The 19,604-nt window shown below is 39.7% G+C and overlaps 1 protein-coding gene across 3 annotated transcripts in view; it reads left to right on the top strand.

Moving 5' to 3' along the window:
• Window positions 1–19,604, top strand: part of ACOX3 (acyl-CoA oxidase 3, pristanoyl) — a 79,541-nt gene that overhangs the window by 22,252 nt on the left and 37,685 nt on the right. For all 3 annotated transcript variants that reach the window (XM_020992145.2, XM_020992146.2, XM_020992148.1), the window contains one exon: window positions 15,954–16,050. In XM_020992145.2, coding sequence (XP_020847804.1) covers window positions 15,954–16,050 — 97 coding nt within the window. The remainder of the gene's footprint in view (window positions 1–15,953; window positions 16,051–19,604) is intronic.

The raw sequence follows: 19,604 nt of genomic DNA, 5'->3' as shown, positions 1-19,604 counted from the left end.
ACCATACTGCCATTAAACTGCCTTGTCTGGCAGGTGACTATTTGCTGGGGGTTTTTTTCCCCACAAAATCCCTAAATAAGATTACTTAAAGTAAGTTGCTTTTTCATTTATTCAATTAGCTACACGTAACATTTGTTCAACAAGTAAATTCATTTACGTAGCAACAATTTACCATATTGCTGTAGAGCATTAAGGTTTACAATGCTTTTTTTTTCACAACAGTCTGGGAAGGTAGGTAGTACAAGTCCCCATTTTACAGATGAGGAAACTGAGGTTCAGGGAAATTATATGACTTATCCATGGTCACAGCTAGAATTCAAACCTAGGCCTTCTGATTCCAAGTGCAGTGCCCTTTTCTCTATTTTTATTAGTTACTGAAATAAATTCTTACAGGCACTGGGAGAAATATGGAGTTAAGTAAGTACAGGCCCTATCCTCAAGGAGATCCTTTTCAAGGTATCTCCTTGGCCAGATTTCTTAATTCTCTGTTGTCTGTTGGCAATGCAGTAAAGCATTAGAGGAAGTTTGCTCTTCTCTTTTCAGAAATGGGAAACAAGATAAAATTATGTGTGTGTCGAAATAAAGTATCATTCAGTTCTTTCAGTCTCCTGCTGGTTGTGGCTTCTCGTAATCAGCTTCCTGTCTTTCTTCATTTCCCTTGGAGGAACATTATTACTTCCCAAACTTAACTCCGTTTTCAATAGTACAAACTCCCCTTTCCTGCTCCTCCCTCCACCCTACCCCCTAATGACTTGTCTCCTATCTGGAACAACTCCAATGTTCTTTTCCCTCCTGTTTCTCCTATATATGTAGGAGAGTGTGGTGGAAAGAACCTTGGGCCAGTAATCAGTTATTCTTCTTTGTTTTCGATTGGCTATGGAGTCTTTGGCAAGTCATGTTTTTTTCCTGGGCCTCAGTTTCCTCACCAATTAAATTAGAGGGTTGAGAAACATTATATCTGAGACCCTTCACAGTTAAAAAAAAAATTGTGCCGTTCTCTTCCTCTGTCCATTCTGTTTAGGAAAAAGCCTGCACGTGGGATCAGAGGATGTCCCCGGCCAGGGGTGTGGTCTTGAGGCCACAGGTTCCCCACCCCTGGCCCAGGACTTTTTTCACATTCGGTTTCTTTATCTTTAAAGTGGAAAAGCTATAATCAGACTACTCACCTCACAGGATCATTTCCAATAAAGTGCTTTGTAAAGCTGAAAACAATATATAAATTTTAATTCCTATTTTACATTTAGTACTAGAAAGGTCCCCGAAGATAATACAGTACAACCTTCCCAGTTTTATAGGTGAGGAAACCAAAACCTCGGGACATTGATTAACTTGCCCAGAGTCACACAAGTAGTCGGTAGCTAAGTCAGGATTTGAAGTGCGGTCCTCTGACTACAAATCCCGTATTTCTTCCATTGTACCACGCACCTTCTCTTTGTCATTGTTTTTGTTCACCACTTTAAGCCTCAATTTCTTCATCTGAAATACAAAGACCTTAGATCAGACAATCTCTTAAGATTCCTTCTGCCTGTCATTTTCTGAGAGTCTAGATGCCAAGCTCAGGAATTTAGGTTTCCAAAACATGAGAGTGGGGAGCAATTGAGTATTTTTGAGAAGAGTGACTCAATTAAATGGAGCTTTAAGACAATCTGGTAGATATTTCCAGGAATTTTTCTGAGTACTAGTTCTGACCAAGGTCTGCTCTCTCCATCACCACCTCAAAAACATTAGAAACATACAAATGAAGCAAAAGAAAAATAGCTAAGGGAACAAAAAACCCTGAAAGATAATCTCCATGAAGGGAACAATAAAAGACCACACTCTCAGCTCCCCATTCCCTCTCTAGTACTCAAGGCCAGAGAGCTGAGGGCTCTGGCTGATCTTGGGTCCCCATGTACCACTTCTAATATGAACTCCATGTTAACTGCTATGAGGGCACTACCATTTATGATGACCACTACTGCTACTGCTGCTGCTGCTGCTGCTGCTGCTACTACTACTACTACTATTACTACTGGGAATCATTTATATGGTTTACAAAGCGCTTTCCCTAAGTTATCTCATTTGATCCTTGAAGCAACCCTGAAAAGGAGCTAGGTATTATTTTTTATCACCATATTAGAGATGGAAAAACTGAGGCTGAGGGATGTAAAGTGACTTACCCAAGAATTTGAGACAGGATTTGAACACAGGTCTTGTTGACTACAAACCCTGCACTCTATTCCCTGTGCTATCTATCTAGCTCCCTCTGTAGTCAAGAGAAGTTTGAAAGTCATAGCAATTAGGTCAGGCTTTTACCATCCATGCCTAATAGTCATCCCTTGGCAATCATTCAGCTAGAGCGCTCCTCTCAACAGAAGAAATTTTAGAAGTTAAAACTCCAGAAGAGAAAAACAAAAGCAGAATAAGTGTAGGAAAACTATGAAGAAATCCTATAGGTTAAGAGAATCCCAGGAGAAAATTCCAAAATTCTGTAATAAATACAAATAGAGCCCTAAAAAAGAGGCTTGATTGACCACAAAGACTGAAAAAAGAGATAAGGAATAAAATTTGAGCTTTTGATGAAAAACTGTTATCCCTGCCACAGTGGGAGCCTGAGGCTGGTAGATTCTTTGAGTTTGGGAGCTCTGTAGGGTTAAAGCCAGTTTAGCATCTGAACTTAGTCTGGTACAAGTATGGTAAGATCATGGGAGTAGAGGGTCACCAGGCTGGAGGGGCAAATCAGCCCAGGCTGGAAAAATGGAGCTGGTTAAAAGCTGTTGTGGTCAGTACTGAATTTGTTAGGTAGGAAGGGAGGAAGGCTGAGAGGAAGGAATGAAGGAAGTAGAAAAATTTTAAAGGAGAATAGATAGCTTAGAACAGAAGTTGGAAAATTTTAGCAAAATATGGTATACCCTAAAAAAAAAAAGAAATGAAGGAAGTAAATTAAAGAAAAAAGCAAAGTCAAAAGGCAGCAAAATTGGAAGAACATGTGACACACCTACTATCGATAAGATCTATCCTGGGAGATAAGGTATGGGGATAAAATTTAAGAAGCATCCGATTCCCAGAAAAGCTAAAGGGAAAACCTAGCGTCTGTATTTCAGAAAATCATAAGGGAGAAGAGCAGACCTTAGCACATTCCTGTCTTGTAGAAAGTGCTTAATAAATGCTTGTTGTTTGATTGGAAGGGAAATGCAAAAAATAAAACAATAACAACTAGAACAACAAAAGACCACGTTACAAAGGTAAACCAGTTTGGGCAATTTGAAGTGGTAAATGATGATCAAGGAGGGAAAGGGCACTGTTATCCCTTGAGAATCTCAGCTTCTCTAAGAGTAAACAAGGAAACAAAGAGAGATAAGCTCACATGTTGTGTGTTCAAAAAGCAGAATCCCTAGGGAAGGAGGAGGGAGGACCTTAATAGTTCTTATAATTGTTGTGCCACACCAAAAGAGAATCAAATGGAAGGAGAGGAAGGGAAGGTTTTGGTATCAAGGGAACCTCATTTTTATTTGAACTGGGCAAGGGAAAATTGGGGCAAAGAGTTTAGTGGTAGTGCTATAATAAAATAAAGGCCATAAGAAAGGGAGTTGAGAGCGAAGAAAGAGTTGGAGAGGAAATAGCCACAGGAAGAGCTGGAAGGGCACTCAAAGGCCATGTGGTCCAACCTCCTTGTTTTACAGGTGAGGAAACTAGAGCCCACGGAGATTAAGTGACTTGTGTAAGTTCTCCCAAGAAAGTAAATGACCAGATCAGGATTCAAACTCAGGTCCTCTGATTATAAATCCAGCTCTCTTTCCATAATGCAGTGCTTGGAAGGAGGTCATTGTTTAAATATCTCCTACGAGCTGGGAATCATGAAGTCTTAGAATGATAGACCTAGTACAGACTGGATCTGTCCTTTAGGTCACCCTCCCCTCTTCTTTCATAGATGAGGAAACCCAGTCCCGGAGAAAGAGGCATAAAACAATCATAACTCACACTTACATAGCGCTCAGGGTTTACAAAGCACTACCCACCCGAAGGCAGGTTGTGCAAATATTTTTATCCCCATTACAGTTAAGGCAACCGTGTCATGGGGTAAAGTAGCTTGTCTCTAGTCTCCAGTCTAATAAATATCAGAGACGAGGAGAAGCCACATCCCCTGACTCTAAGGTTATCAGTGGCTACTTGATTTGTTGTCATTTGCCTCTTTTCCTGAAAGCAGAAAGCTGAGGAAAAGTCCAGGTCCTTGAGGTTCCATTTGAGGCTTTACTGTATTACATCTTCAGAACTTCATTCACTGTGGGCTAAAAAAAAACCCTAATGAGTACAGAACAAATTTACTTGAGTTGTATTGACATAAAGGACTCCTCATCATCAGATGAAGAAAGGAAGAACTATTAAAAACGTGTTCTTTAGAGATAACAGTGCCACAAAAATTCGAATCAGAAATGGACCTGTGGACAAAGGAGTCAGGCATGATAGCCTGTAAGATCATGTGTGTCCAGCAGAGGGTGCACTTGTTTTGAATATATGTGACTTCTAAGCTTGAAGTGAATTTTGATAGGTGCTTATCCTTTTATTCTGCCTTATTTCTCCATCTACTTCACACATGAAGTTAAATAGTTTAGTGATTTTTATCATTTCAGAACCAATTTGGTTTTAGTAAGAAGGAACTGAAGAAGAAATGATTTTCTAGCCAGACGGAGTTTTGTCTGGGGCTTTGTCCAGCAGCTGAATACAGCATGATTGATTAAATGAGCAAACAGATCAACCTCCATGTCTTCCTCCTACTTCCTCATTTTTTAACGTAATCTTCTTCCAGATTCAAAAGAAGTCTAGGGACATAGAAATCCTAGAGATCACTAGAATGGCAAAAATTCTCTGGCTCACCTCTGCCCCTGCCTAAGCGGAGGAACATCGCCTGTCCACTTCTCTCAGTCTCTGAGTTTGCACTGACAGGCTTGGATGCAAACCCTAGGGAATGACCATACACTTTATTAACAATTTCAAATAGTAGAAGAGGATTTCTAATGGCAAGACAGGGAGCTGTGCCATCCCACCCCCTCCTGTGAAGGGGAAGGTTTTTATTCTAGGCAACAGCCCAGGGAAGCAAGGGGAAGGTAGATGCTGTGGATAGATTCTGGCAGTTTCACTGACTGGGTGGTCCAGTCTCATTTCTCCCCACTTCCCCATGTGCTCTGTCGTGCCATGAGGTCTCAACTTTGCTTTCCCACTGTCATAGCAGCAGGGCCCAGCCGCACTACCCCCCCACTCCCAATCTGTTGACAAAGCAGGAAGCTTAAAGGACTATTGCAGGTCTCAGCTACATGGCTTATGTATTTGTCTCTTGGCAGAAAAGAGTTCCTTCCCAAAAGGTCAAAAGCCCCAGAAATGTGCGTATCTCTTGTAATACCTGCAACTAACATTCTCATTCTCCAGATCTCCATAGCAATGCCCCTTGGGGAGTAGTTAATATTAAAAAATAACCTTGGTGAAATACTGAGGTCAGAATTATCTGGAATTTAAATTTATAGAATTTTAAAACATTAGGGATCATTTACAATTTTTTTAATTTTTTATTTATTTATTTATTTTTGGTAATTGGGATTAAGTAACTTACCCAGCGTCGCACAGCTAGTAAGTGTCAGGTATTTGGTCTGAGGCCAGATTTGAACTAAGGTCCTCCTGACTTCAGGACTGGTATTCTATGCACTATGCCACCTAGCTGCTCCTATCATTTACAATTTTAAAACATTCTGAATAGTACCCTTATTTAAAATTATTATTATTATTATTATTATTTTAGTTTCTAGTCTTCAAAAGCTGAGGCCTAAAGAAGTTATATGACTGGCTCCAGGCTACAGAGCTAGTTAATGCCATTTAATTTAATTTAATTTAATTAGAGGAGTATATTGTTTTAGATCCCTTCAATTAATTACCAATAATTGGTGTTTTAATAGATCTTGTTTCCATAGGATTAAGGTCCTTTTCTCATAATCCTTTAATGAGGTAGGTAAGTTATCTTGGATATTAGGCTTAAACCCATAGATTCATTCTTTAATTCAATAAGATCCTTTTAATCACCTGCTATATACACTATGCTGAGGTGATAGGAGAGAATCAAATATAAATAAGGCATAAATATTCCATTTTACAATGGAATAAGCTAGATGTTGGCTCTAAGGTAACAGCTATATCCAAGATTATGTTTTTCAGTCAGCTTTCTGTACAGAACATAGATTGTTAGATTTAGAAACTATCTTTGACCAAAGGATGTCTGAGCTAAAGGATCTTTAGAACATAAAATGTTAGAAGATACCTTAGAGATTGCCTAATTCAACTGCCTCATTTTATAGATGAAAAAATTTAATGTTTTAGTAGAAAACAGATTTTCACGGATAATAGTCAATAATAGATTACATCGGGCAGCTAGTGGCTCAGTGGATAGAGCACTGGACCTGGAGTCAGCAACTACTCTTCTTATTTGCAGTGCCTTCCCTCATCTCCTACTTATCCTGTATATAGCTTACTCTCTATATATGTTTGCGTGTTGTCTATCCCTTTAGATTATAAGCTTCTTCAGGGCAGAGGCCACCTTTTGCCTCTTTTTGTTTTCCTAGCATGTAGTACAGTGCCTGGCACATAATAGGCACTTAATAAATGATTAATAATGGTCAATAAATAGAATGGAGGAGGGAGAGCATTCCAGGCATGGGGGACAGCTGAAGAAAATGCCAAGCAGAGAGATGGAGGGTCTTGTTCATTGAATAGCTCCACAATTGAAAAGGAGAGTGAGCTGCATTGCTTTGAAGAACTTGTAAAACTCTTATTGACCCCAAGCTTCTCATAACAGCAAGGGCCCAGCTTTTCAATACAGATGTTTTACTAGTGTTGCTATATAGCAGCAAGACCTGGAACACCAGTGCCACTGAAGAACACAAGATGAGCATCACATAGAGGGCAGTAGAGGGTCTGCAGTAACTGATACTGATAATCAGTTAAGGACTCTGACTTCTTCAGAACAAGAGGATGATCACAGACTTGGACAATAGAAAGAAATGGATTGATCATGTGCTGAGAGCACATGACAAATGGATAACCAGAGTGCCACAGTGGTACCCTGATGATGTTAGAAGAAGGCAAGGAAAACCTCCATCCCTTTAAGAGATGAACTTTGGGAATGACCTACATGGAGAGATCATAATCCGTGTGATTGGAGAGACCGAGAGGAGTGCTAGGACTTTTGGCTTCAGAGAAGCAAGGTCCTTTCTTGGGTAAGTACAAGAGCACAGGCCAAAACAACAGTGACTATACCTCTCCTTGGATCACACTAGCTTGGAAGAAGCAAAAACTTACAAACCCCCAGAACTAGCTCTGAAAACAGCAGCATGAAAAAGCCTGAACCTTAGGAGAATTCTCTTCCCCTGACACACATAGGCTAAAAGATGGCAAACGAAAAAGGACCTGACCATAAAAATCCATTATGGTGACAGAGAAGATCAAGATTTAAACTCAGAAGGAATCAACAACATGAAAGCTGCTACATGCAAAACCTCAAAGAAAACAAATGCAAATTGGACACAATTCCTAGAAGAGCTAAAGAAAGAGATGAGAGTGGGAGAGAAAAGTTGGGAAAAGAAATAAAAGTGATACAAGAAAATTACAAGAATTAATAGCTTGGTGAAAGAGGCATGAAAATACTGAAAAAAACAACACCTTAAAAAACAGAATTGGCCTAAACAGAAAAATTCACTGAAAAAAAAAGAACTCCTTAAAACACAGAAAAGGCAAAATGGAAAAGGAAGTACAAAAATTCACTGAAGAAAAGAACTCCTTAAAAAGCAGAATTGGCCAAATGGAAAAAGAGGTGCAAAAGTTCACTGAAGAAAATAATACCTTAAAACCTAGTTTGGTGCAAGTAGAAACTAATGACTCCATGAGATATCAAGAAACAATAAAACAAAGGCAAAATAATAAAAGAAGAAGAAGAAGAAAATGTGAAGTATCTCATTGGAAAACAACTGGGGGGCAAGTAGGAGGCACAGTGGCTAGAGCTCTAACCTTGGAGGCAGGAGGATCTGAGTTCAAAGCCGGACTCATACACATAACACATACTAGCTGTGTGACCCTGGGCAAGTCACTTAACCCCATTGCCTAACCAAAAAAACAAAACAAAACAAAAACTGGAAAATAGAACAAGGAGAAAAAATTTAAAAATTATCAGACTACCTGAAAGCTATGATTTAAAAAAAAAGAGCCTAGACATCATATTTTAAGAATTATCAAGAAAAACTGCTCTGATATCCTAGAGCCAGCAGGTAAAATAGAAATTGAAAGAATCTACCAATCACCTCCTGAAAGAAATCCCAAAATGAAAGTTCCCAGGAACTTTATAGCTAAATTCCGGAGAAAATATTATATGCATCCAGAAAGAAACAATTCAAATATCATGGACCCACAGTCAGGATAATACGAGATTTAGCAGCTTCTGCCCTAAAGGATCAGAGGGCTTGGAATATGATATTCCAGAGGGCAAAGGAGTCAGGATTACAACCAAGAATTACCTACCCAGCAAAACTGAGTGTACGTATAAATACACACACACACACACACACACACACACACACACAGAGTTGGGTATATAAATCTAACTTATCTAACAAGGAAGTAGAAGGTGATGGGCATAAGGGGAGGGGAGTGATAAAAAGGAGGGCAGGTAAAGAGAGTCAGTGGTCAGAAGCAAAACAGACTTTTGAAGAGAGACAAGGTAAAAAAGAGAGAGTGAAGGATTAACAGAAAACAATAGATGGGGGGAAATACACAGTTGTTTTTTAGTCATGTCCAACTCTTCATGACTCCATTTGGGGTTTTCTTGACAAAGATACTAGAGTGATTTGCCATTTTCTTCTCTGGCTCATTTTACAGATGAAGAAACTGAGGCAAACAGGGTTAAATGACTTGCCCAGGATTGTATAGCTAGTAAGTATCTGAAGCCAGATTTGAACTCAGAAAGATGAGTCTTCCTAACTCCAGGCCTGGCACTCTGTCCACTATGCCACCTAGCTGCCCTATGTTGAATAGTATATCTCTATTGAATTTTAGGGGAATGGAGGAAAATATCCTTGTATCTATACTGGGCCCAAGATAGTGTCAATTAAGACATTTTCCGTTTTGGGCATAGCACCATTTAATGAAAAAAAAAAGATGCCTTTTAGAGGTCTATTTATTTGTTATTCATATGAAATTTCAATTTCATACATTCAGAAGCTTTTGAACAACTGGCACATATTTTAACTTCTATATTGCCTATGTTAAAATACATAAGTTTTTTTTCATTTTGAAAACTCTTACAATCACTCCTCCTACCTTCTTATTGGTTATTATGATAATCCACATATAAGTAAATTTTTGCCCATTTATTTAGCTGGGAAGCTTTTCTGCTTTATTAAATAATTTCATGTATACATAGATATTATATATTTTAAAGTTTGATGATTATAGATTATGATTATGATACATATATATATGAATATATGATTACAGAGTCCCATAAGTAAGGTTCCCCTTATCTTATTTGTATGCCTACCTTATGTCTGAACTTTACATTTCTTCAGGGCAACTTTTTATCTTGGTGCTTAGAATAGGGCCTTAAGCATAGATACTTGTGAATAAATTGAATTAAGTTCCCAATGTTTTTAATTAAAAAAACAGAGTCATCTGAGTTAACTTTCCCTTAACTTCTAAGTAATGTTAAGTGAATGGAATATAATTTTCTAATCAATAGTTTTAGAAAATATAATTGTCTTTAATATAACATAGCATGAGGATAGACAGCCCATGGGCCTCCTATAATATCATTTTAGACCAGCCCTGGAAGAAAATGTGAAGGAAAAATAATGCTATTCTATACTGGTTCTATGTTGAAAAATTACATTGAAATGATATTACAACATAAAGACACATGAGGGTGCTCAAGCTGTTGAGGTGAAGGGGTGCTGGAATCCCAAAATCATGACATGCGGTCCTGCCCGAATGAATTTGACCCAAGCCCTCTTTCAGTCAAAGACAAGGTTTATTAAAGATCAGCCATATTGGCCAGACTCTTAAGGAATCTAAACGTTTGTGATACTCATAAAGACTGGTGGACATGAGGAAGTCTTAGCCCCTAAATGGTGGCCAGGATGGATCTTATATACAGAAAAACTGTGGAAGGGATCTAGGCGTGGCCAGGTAGTTTGGGGTGACTGGAGGGGGTGCTGGGAGAAGGGATATCTTGACAGGAGCAGCCAGTAAGCTGGGGTGACTGGGGGAGAGTCCTGGGAGAATCTCGATGGGAATGACTGGGAGGTTGAATGGGGTCTAGATAAGATCAAGGATGAAAGTAACTGGGGCCATCCTGTGGGTAATAGACAATGGAGGGCTAGACTCCATTAGGGTAACAAAGAATTGGGAAATTGGGCATAGGTGATAAGGAAAGGCCAGCTGATAAGATTATAGCCTCAGGCAACACTAGAGACTTCCTTGACCAAGTAAGGAGAGTTCAAACTGAGTCTAGACAAATGGGACTCAAATTCTTTTTGGGGTGAGGGGCAAAGGTCTCAGCTTGGGCCCATACCCATCAAAACCAGTCAACAATAAAAGAAAAAATGTTTAGCTACTAAAATTTGGAGATGGTAGAAAATATCATTGTCCATTGTTCAATACCAAAATATCCATTGTTAAAAGCACTTGTGAATTCAGGCTCCTCTAATTGGGCAAATTGATAACATTTTATAACATACAGTTTCCTAGATAACTTTAATAACATAAAATGATTGTGATATTGGATTTATGGGACTCAAATGCATCCCAAATTCCAATCCTCAGGGCATCAAATTTACTAAATGCTTCCAGGGATTTAGAGATTCAATTAAATTAAGTAAACATTTATTAAGTCCCTTGTTGTCAGTTGTCTCTGACTCTGGTGTCCCCATTTGGGGTTTTCTTGGCAAAGATACTAGAGTGGTTTGCCATTTCCTTCTCCAGCTAATTTTACAGATGAGGAAACTGTGGCAGACTGGGTTAAGTGACTTGCCCAAGGTCACACAGCTAGTAAGTATCTGAAGCCAATTTTGAATTCACAAAGAGGAGTCTTCTCTGCTTCAGGATCTGTACCGTATCCATTGCACCATCTAGCTGCCCCCTTGTTAAGTGCCTATCATGTGTTTTAATATAGAAAGAGGAAAAACAAAATTGTCCCTACCGTCAAGTAACATAGGTTCTATAGGAGAAATACGTGAGAGATGAGAACACTGGCTGCTAAGACAGAAAAGTCCTCCTGGAGGAGGAGGCAGTTCCTAAGAGGCCATTACAAGAGGCAACTGGCTTTCTTGACTGGGGGATCAACCTTTGCAAAGATGTGGAAGTGGGACACATTGTCATCTGTGAAGAACAGCAAGTCAGACCATTTGTCTAGAGTGAAGCATCACCGAGGGAGTCAATCCAGCCTCAGACATTTACTAGCTGTGTGACCTTGGGCAGATCACTTAACCTCCACCTGCCTCAGTTTCTTCATCTGTAAAATGAGGATAAGAATAGCACCTACCTCCCAGGGTTGTTGTGAGGATCAAATGAGGTAGTTGTAAAGTACTTAGCACAGAGCTTAACATATAGAGAGTGTTTGATGAAAGCTTGTTCCCTAGCTCTCCATCCTCATCCTCCCTTCTATGTCTTTGCACTAGCTGGTCCCATGCCTGTGTTCTTTCCTTACCTCTGCTTCTTAGTTTTCCTGACTTTCTTCAGGATTCATCTCAAATCTGACTTTTCTGGCCTCCCTCGCTGCCCCTTTCTTCTCCTGTCAGATCACCTTCACAGATGCTATGATCTTCTTTAGTCCTGGTTGATTATATGTCTCTGCCATTGGAGCATGTGTTCCTTAAGAGCAGGAACTGTTTTTTGCCTTTCTTTGTATCACTGGTGTTTAGCACAGTGCCTGGCACCAAGAAAATGCTTAATAGACGTTTGCTGTTGTTGAAGTAAGTCTGGAAATATTGGCTGGAGCCAGAGGATGAGGACTTTAAGGGCCAAACAGGGGAGTTTATTTTTTAGCTCAGAGGCGACAGGCAGCTCCAGAAGCTTCTTAAGGGGAGTGACATCATCACCCCTGTGTTTTAGGAGTAGGAATCTGACAGTTGTGTGAGGAATAGACTGGAGGGGGGAGGCAGTGGAAGAAAGACCAATGAGGTGGCTATTGCAGTAATCCTGGTGAGAGTGAGGAAGGCCTAAGTTAGGGCAGTTGTTAGAATTTGCCACAAATTACCTGATATTTTCTTGTCTCCTAGTAAAATGTAAACACCTCAAAAATAATATCTATTTAGTGTTTTTTTTTCTTTTTGTGTCCAGAGTTGAGCACAGTGCCTTGCTTATTGAAGTGAATATTGTTATAATCTCTCTGGGCTGTTTCTTCATCTCTAAAATGAGAGTGTTGAATTGAATGCTTTCTAAGTTCCCTTTCAGGACTAAATTCTTTATTCTTTATATACTGTGATTTAATGATGCCTTAATATAAACATCAATTTCCTTGTTAATGTCAGATTAATGGTCTATTTACAAGTATACAGTTAATCGTGATCGGTTCATCCCTTTTTGCTTTTCAATAACAGCAAAGAAAGGGCAAGCATTTTCCATTCCTTAAAAAGGCTACTTTTTTTTTAAATGAAATAGTTTTTCAGATCTAGTTGAAAAGACATTCTCTGGCCTGAAAAATAATTAATTGGACTGTGATTTCAGTTTATATATTGGATCCCAATTTTTTAAAAAAACAATCTATTTTTAATTAAAGGAAGTGTGGTATTGTGCAGTGTGTTCAGGGAGGCCTGAGTTCAAGGCCTGACTTTTATACTACTGGCTCCATGGATTTGGGCATTATTTAACTTCTCCATGCCCCAGGTAAATCCCCAAGACTGTAAGCTACAAAATAATTTCTTTATTGGTAGAAGGAGTTCCCTACCTCATTGAAATAATTATTTTGGGCCAACACACAGGTTCATTGTTTTTCTCACACTCTTGCTTAACTTTTGATTAAAATAACAATTGCAAATCAGGCAAGAACTGACAAGTACTCAACTTACTATAGTTACATTCAATAGTGTTTTAAATTGTCAGAATGCTTTACAATTAATGTTATCCCCAAGAAGTAGAGGTGGCATTGTAAAGAGCATGTGGGGGTGGGGAACCTGCAGCTTTGAGGCCACATGTGACCCTCTAGGTCCTCAAGTGCAGCCCTATTCAGTAGTGCCTTTCTTGGTGAAATAACCTGTCTTTATGCCAACAAAATGTCTTCTCTGTATCTGTCTACTTCTCCAGCCTCAATGTCATTTAAAGTATATTAGGCTTGTTTTCTAAAGTTTTCTTTGACTGGTTCAATAAAAGGATACTGCATGTGAAATTGAGAATGATCATAGTAGCCAGAGAAGTTGCTATAGGAACTATTGATATTTTTCAAGTACATTTAGCATAGTTTATATAACATCTGTTAGTGTGAATAGGCACACTCTCTAGAGTACTGTGAAATAATTTTTTCTGAATTGGCAAACAATCCTTTCATTATTAATACAGTTTTTTATTGCATGAATGCATATGGTTGTCCAGTATTTTAAAAACTAGGCCCACTGTAATCTCTCCAAGCATACTTTTCAGTTCCAGGAAAATATATTTGTTTCTATCTGAAACCTATGGCAGAAAAATATGAGTTCGAAGGGAGCTTAGTGGCCACCTAGTCCAGCCCGTGCCTCAAAGGAAGCCCTTCTGCAGCCTTACTGAGCCTGTTGCCTTTGGAGGCAGCTTGTCTGCTTTCAGAGAATTCAAAGGGTTGAGAAGCTTTGTCTTCTCTCTAATCTATGTTTTTTTGCAATTTCCCCAGTTTAAGTAATTCTACCTTCAGCAACCAACTGGGAAGTCTAATCCTTCTTCTGTAAGACTGCCCTTAAAATACTTGAAGTTAGCAGGCTTAATTCTTGCCTTAGTTTCCATAATTATCATTAATTTTTTTTTGCTTACTGTTCATCATGTTATGTTACAAAAGTTAGCAAGATGTCAATTTTTAAAAATAAGTTCTTTTCCTTGACCTTTTTAAGATTTTTGGTTCCACAGTCTCTATTTTTAAATATCTGAATACTTATAGATTTGAGTTTCTAATATTTGTCTTTAGGGTTTTTTCAACACATCTCTAATGAACAGGCCTCATAATTTAATCTTATCAAGAGAAATGGCTCAGGAAATTGAGACAAATGTTTTCTGAGTTATCCAAGGACATGGAGGGAAGTCAGTACTTAAAAGTTGAAAACAAGGGGTTACTTCTGCTAATATACCACTTTTCTACCAGTGTTATTGTTCCTCAGAATATTTACTATTCAGGGCATTTATCCTGTTGTATCAGTCAGACTGTTAGCAAAACAGGAAATGAGACACCTGGATCATGGGAACTGGATGGGAGCAAGTATGGCTACTATGTCAAGAGAGTACAACAATGGTTCTGCTCATGCCAGGGCTAGTTTCAGACAGCACATCCATAGCATGAGTAATAGATCACATTTATATAGATAGATAGCACTTTATAGTTTACCAAGATCTTTACATATGTTGATTTCTACACTTATGAGATAGGTAGTGCAACTATTATCCCTATTTTGCAAAAGAAGAACTCAATCTCAGAGATGTTTAGTGACTTGCCTATCAGCACACAAGTAATATGTGATTGCCTTGGGCCTTGGCCTACTAATTTAAAATCCAGTTCACTTTTCCCCTGCCTGCTCTCTCCCATATTCAGTCAGCTCAGCTCAATGAAACCATTAGTATTTTTCTTAATCACAAATAATAGTGATAGTGTTAGTAATGATACTAATAATAACATACAAGTACATTTTCCATCCACTAATCTGTTAGTTAACACAAAGAAGAAGGTTTGAAAAGTTTCTGAAAGCCCCTGATAATAATAGAAATGGTTTCCATTTAAGCTTTGCAAAGCATTCATCTTGACAACAATTCTGTGAGGTGTAGGTAGGTAGTTCAAGTCTTACTATCCCCCATGGAGACTCCATGGATGGAGGTAAAATGATTCGCTCATCCTGAAAGGCATGCTTGGTAGGGCTTAGGAGTCTGGCACAAAGAAGTAAAAGCTCATCTTTAAATTAGGTGGCTTCCTGTTACCTCTAGGAGCAAATACAGACTCCTCTGTTTGGTATTTAAAGCCCCTTCCCAACCTTGGCTCCAACCTGCCCTTTCAGTCTCGTTACACATTGCTGCCTTCCATGATGGTCCAGAGTGTCCCTTACTTTTCCTCATGTACAGTATTCCACTTCTGGGTTCCATGGCTTTGCTCTGACTGTGTCCCTTGCCTCGAATACATCCCCTCCTTGCCTCTGTCTCTTAGAATCTCAGGACTGCCATTGGCTGCCTTTGTTTTTTTGGTTTTTTGTTTGTTTTTTGTTTTTTAAATTTTTAATTAATTTATTTTGAATTATCAACAATCGCTTCCATAAGCTTTTGAGTTTTAAATTTTTCTCCCCCTTCCTTCCCACCTCCCTCCCCAAGAGAGTGTGCAATCTGATATAGGCTATACATATATATTCCTATTAAACATATTTTCACATTAGTCATCTTATAAGGAAGAATTAGAACCAATAGGAGGAACCACCAGAAAGAGGAAACAAAATGCAACAGAAGAGAAAAAAAAATAGCAAATAGTATGCTTCAGTCTGCATTCAAACTCCATAGTTCTTTCTTTGGATGTGGATAGCATTTTCCATCATGAGGCCTCTGGAGATGTCTTAGATCCTTGTATTGCTGGGAAGAGTTAAGTTTATCAATATTAGTTCATTGTTAGTAATATGGTGCAGCCAGCTTGTGAAATATCAAAATTAGTAGTGCCTTGTATAACCAAGCTTCTGCTATACCAACTGAGGGATTTTTTTTTTACAGCTCTGAGTTCTCTCATTAATGTCTTTGAACAGATTCACCATGTTTCATAATGTTAGAATTCCCCGGGAAAACCTGCTAAACCGAACAGGTGATGTTACCCCAGAGGGAGTCTACAACACTTCCTTTAAGGTACAGTGCTCTTATATTGAACTTGTATATGAAATGATGACTATCAATCAGAAGCACAGATTCATATGAATAGCTGATCCATTTTCCATTATACAAAGAGTGACATTTTCCCATCAAATGAAACTTGGCCCTTTTCAGGCAGTATGATGCAGTGGAAGGAGCCAACCTGGAGTGCTGGGCTGGGATCTGAATCCCAGTTTTCTGACTTACAAGCTATATAAATATGGGCAAGTCACTCAACCTCTGTGGGCCTCAGTTCTGTCAACTGGAAAATGGGAGTGGGGTGGGCTAGAAGACCTTTAAAGGAACTCCCAGTTCCAAAGGGCATCTGACATTTCCCCCATGGATGTTTGCTGCCGCAAAGGCATTTGGAATAGAATTTTAGACTCACTCATCTGTAGGACAAGCTAGCTCTGCTTTAAGAGAAAGTAGACAGGGTCAGGTAAGCTCCAAATGGTTGGGCAGATCCCAAGTGGGGTTAGGCATTTGGGGGTTGGTTATTCAGAGTGTTTAGGCCAACAGGTAAACCATAATATATGGACCTGCAGTCCATAAGGTTCTCACAGAAAGCCAAGCAGTTTAGGGCTATATAAATGCAAAAAGGAAAAAAAAGGTGAGCATTTGTGAGCCAGACATGAACATTTTCAGGCTGCAGAATTCATGCTTCTCGTGCTTCAGTAGTCATTGTGAATGCAGTAATACACCAGGTATCAGTACATAAGTATTTAAATAAGCAAAATTTATAACAAAGAAACTGGTCTTGCTTGCAAAGTTAATGCAAAATCATAATTTAAAACAACAAAAAAGAAAAATTGCTATTTTAAAGTGACTATTGTAACTTAGGGTGTCCATTAACAAAAGTACTGGATGGAGAATCTCTTCAGTAGTTCTCCACAAATTCAAAGGGCTCCAGAGTATCTCAGACAAGGTCCCACATGATCCCTCTGGGCTCATTCCTGTAATTCGCACTGGCAGACTGTATTCCCAGAGTTGGCAGCTACTCCTACTCCCCTCGAGATTCTATGGCTAACCCTGAAGACATGAGGTTTCTAAAATTATTGCACTTGTACCCCTATCCAGTAAGGTCACCTCTCCACATATTGATTAGCTAGTTGATATCTACCTTTTACAAAGGAATATTTACTAGAAAGGTATGGCAAGCATAGAAGGTCAAAAATATCCCCCCAAACTAAGTGGTGTACTCTCCCCTGGGGAGAGTGGGCTCAAATTTGAAGCTTAAATGTACTTAGCCACATGTATAGAGAACATATTCGGCCATACCTGAAGAGTTCTTGGTTAGGGAGTTCTGTTTTCAACTTGCAGGGTCTCCACCAAGCCACCTTCTAGGTGTGGTGTCACTAATGGATAAGCTACTCTGTTGCTTAGCTGAGCTAGCTACTTGCAGCACTTGGTGCCCATCTACCACTGGATGGGGCCAAGCAGGTATCTCCTCAGGGTTAGCTCTTCACTAGCCAGTGCTGTTGCTGCCTCCAGCTCCAAGGTTTCTGCCATCACCTCCAGCGGAGGCGACCTCTAATGGCTTTTCCAACCTTTTGAAGCTTACCAAATCACAACCTGGCCTGTGCTATATCAGGAGACCTAGTAGTAGGAAAGAATAAATACAAAAGATCCGGGGAGGGGAGATAAGGCAGTGGCTTTCACCCTTTCACTTCCTCACCCGACAGCTGCCAGGGAATAGAAAAGTATAAAAATAGGGTTAACTTGCTAGGTCTTAAGAGAAGGTCAAATTTGTCATTGAATATGATTTTTCTAATGTCTAGCACAGTGATTGGTATGTAGTAGGTGTTAAATGCTTGTGATTGATTGATATAGTAAATTTATGGTAGTCATTTTAGTAGCTGTTAAACTATGCCTAGACTGAAAGCTCTATGAATCCCTGATTCAGCATGGGTATGGACATCAGAGAACATCTAGGCCACTCTGGACCTACATTGGAATCCCCTGGATGGCATCTCTGACAAGCGCTAGGTCAGGCAGCCAGGCTCTGCATGGAGTCCTCTAGTACTGTGGAACCTCTTCCTCCTCCAGCAACACATTCCTCCTTTACGTAATTCTTTTTGTTAGAAGTTTTTCCTTACGTAGAACTGAAGCCCACTTCTCTGCAACTTCTGCCCCATTATAACCAGTTCTGCTTTCTGGAGCCAAACAAAACAAGTCTTATCTATCTTCTGCACCCCCAAGGGAGGTAAGCCAGTCTAGCTAAAGTGGCAGGGTACCCTAAAGGAAGCCGAGGAATCAAACTTCCTTTCCCACTACCACCATAACTTCCACTTTCCCTCAAACTTGAGTGGACATAGTTCAGGACCTTGTACACAAGCCCTCAGACTGGTAGTGCCCTCTTCCCCTCCCCAGAACTCCATCCCTATTTGCAGCCTGTCTCCTGTAGCCATCCTTGAGAGGATCAACCCTTATGAAAATGGATCCACTGTTTTTGACACCACTAATACCAGCCATCAGTTAATTTCCATCATTGGGCACATAAGCCCCAGAGCTTCTGGAAGAGTAATGCTTTCAAAACCACTTGCTCTGCCTGTAGGACAGCCCACACAATCATCTGTGGAGCAACTCCTCTGGAGAAGGGGCCAGCTGTCCCTACTGGCTGCCAATCAACTGCCTCCAGCAGGGCGGACAGGCAAGCAGACTTGTCCTAGCCAAAGCATCAGGGGGTAGAGAAGGAGGATGTACTGGGCAAGTCAAACCACTACTAACTTGACTACCACTTCCTCAGACCACAATCATGATAGCCCAGGATCCCAAGCCCAAGAGTCCTAGGAGTAATAGTGCCTCCCTAGATCATAGGCCCTGCTTCTGCCCCACCTCCCATCTATGTAAATGTGACTCAGCTGCTGCATGTTCCACAGCCATGGTCCTTTGAGGAGCCACAGCTATCGAAGACTCAAAAAGTTCTGGCACAGTCATATGAGTCAAGATGAATCACCATCTGCTGTGCCATTGCACCCTAATGACCATCCAGCCTTTCCATTTGACTTAAAGCTGAAATCCCAATATGTCTCCACTATTAAATGAACATGAGCTTCTTAAGAGCAAGCATTGCCTTGTTTCTTGTGTGTCCCTAGTGCTTAGCAGGTAACAATCACCTGATAGGTGCTCATTCATTTATTCTACCTGGCAGCCTTTCAGATACTTGACGTCAGCCATTATTTTCTAAGTATTTTCTTCTCTAGGTTGAGTATCTCTAGTTCCTTCAACCAGTCTCCATATCACATAGTCCTCAGCCCTTTCACCATATGGTTTGCCTCCTTCTGGATACACCAGTTTTTTAATGTTTTTCTTTTTTTCAGTATGGGAATGTATCATCCCATACTGAACCTAGTACTCTAGAGATGGTCTGAACCCAATGGCACTTTTGTGTCCATCATTCTGAATACTGTGCTTCAATAATGCTGCCTAAGAGTACATTATTAGAAGCTTTATAGCTTTTTTTGGCTGCCAGATCATGCGGTTAACTTCATTTTGAACTTATGGTTCACCAAAACCCCCAGATTCTCCTCCACCCCAACACACACACCTTT

This window comes from Phascolarctos cinereus, unplaced genomic scaffold, assembly GCF_003287225.1.
Source record: "Phascolarctos cinereus isolate Bilbo 61053 unplaced genomic scaffold, phaCin_HiC Scaffold_9;HRSCAF=440, whole genome shotgun sequence".
In the NCBI taxonomy this organism is placed as follows: Eukaryota; Metazoa; Chordata; class Mammalia; order Diprotodontia; family Phascolarctidae; genus Phascolarctos; species Phascolarctos cinereus.
This window is presented reverse-complemented; position numbering and strand designations above follow the sequence as displayed.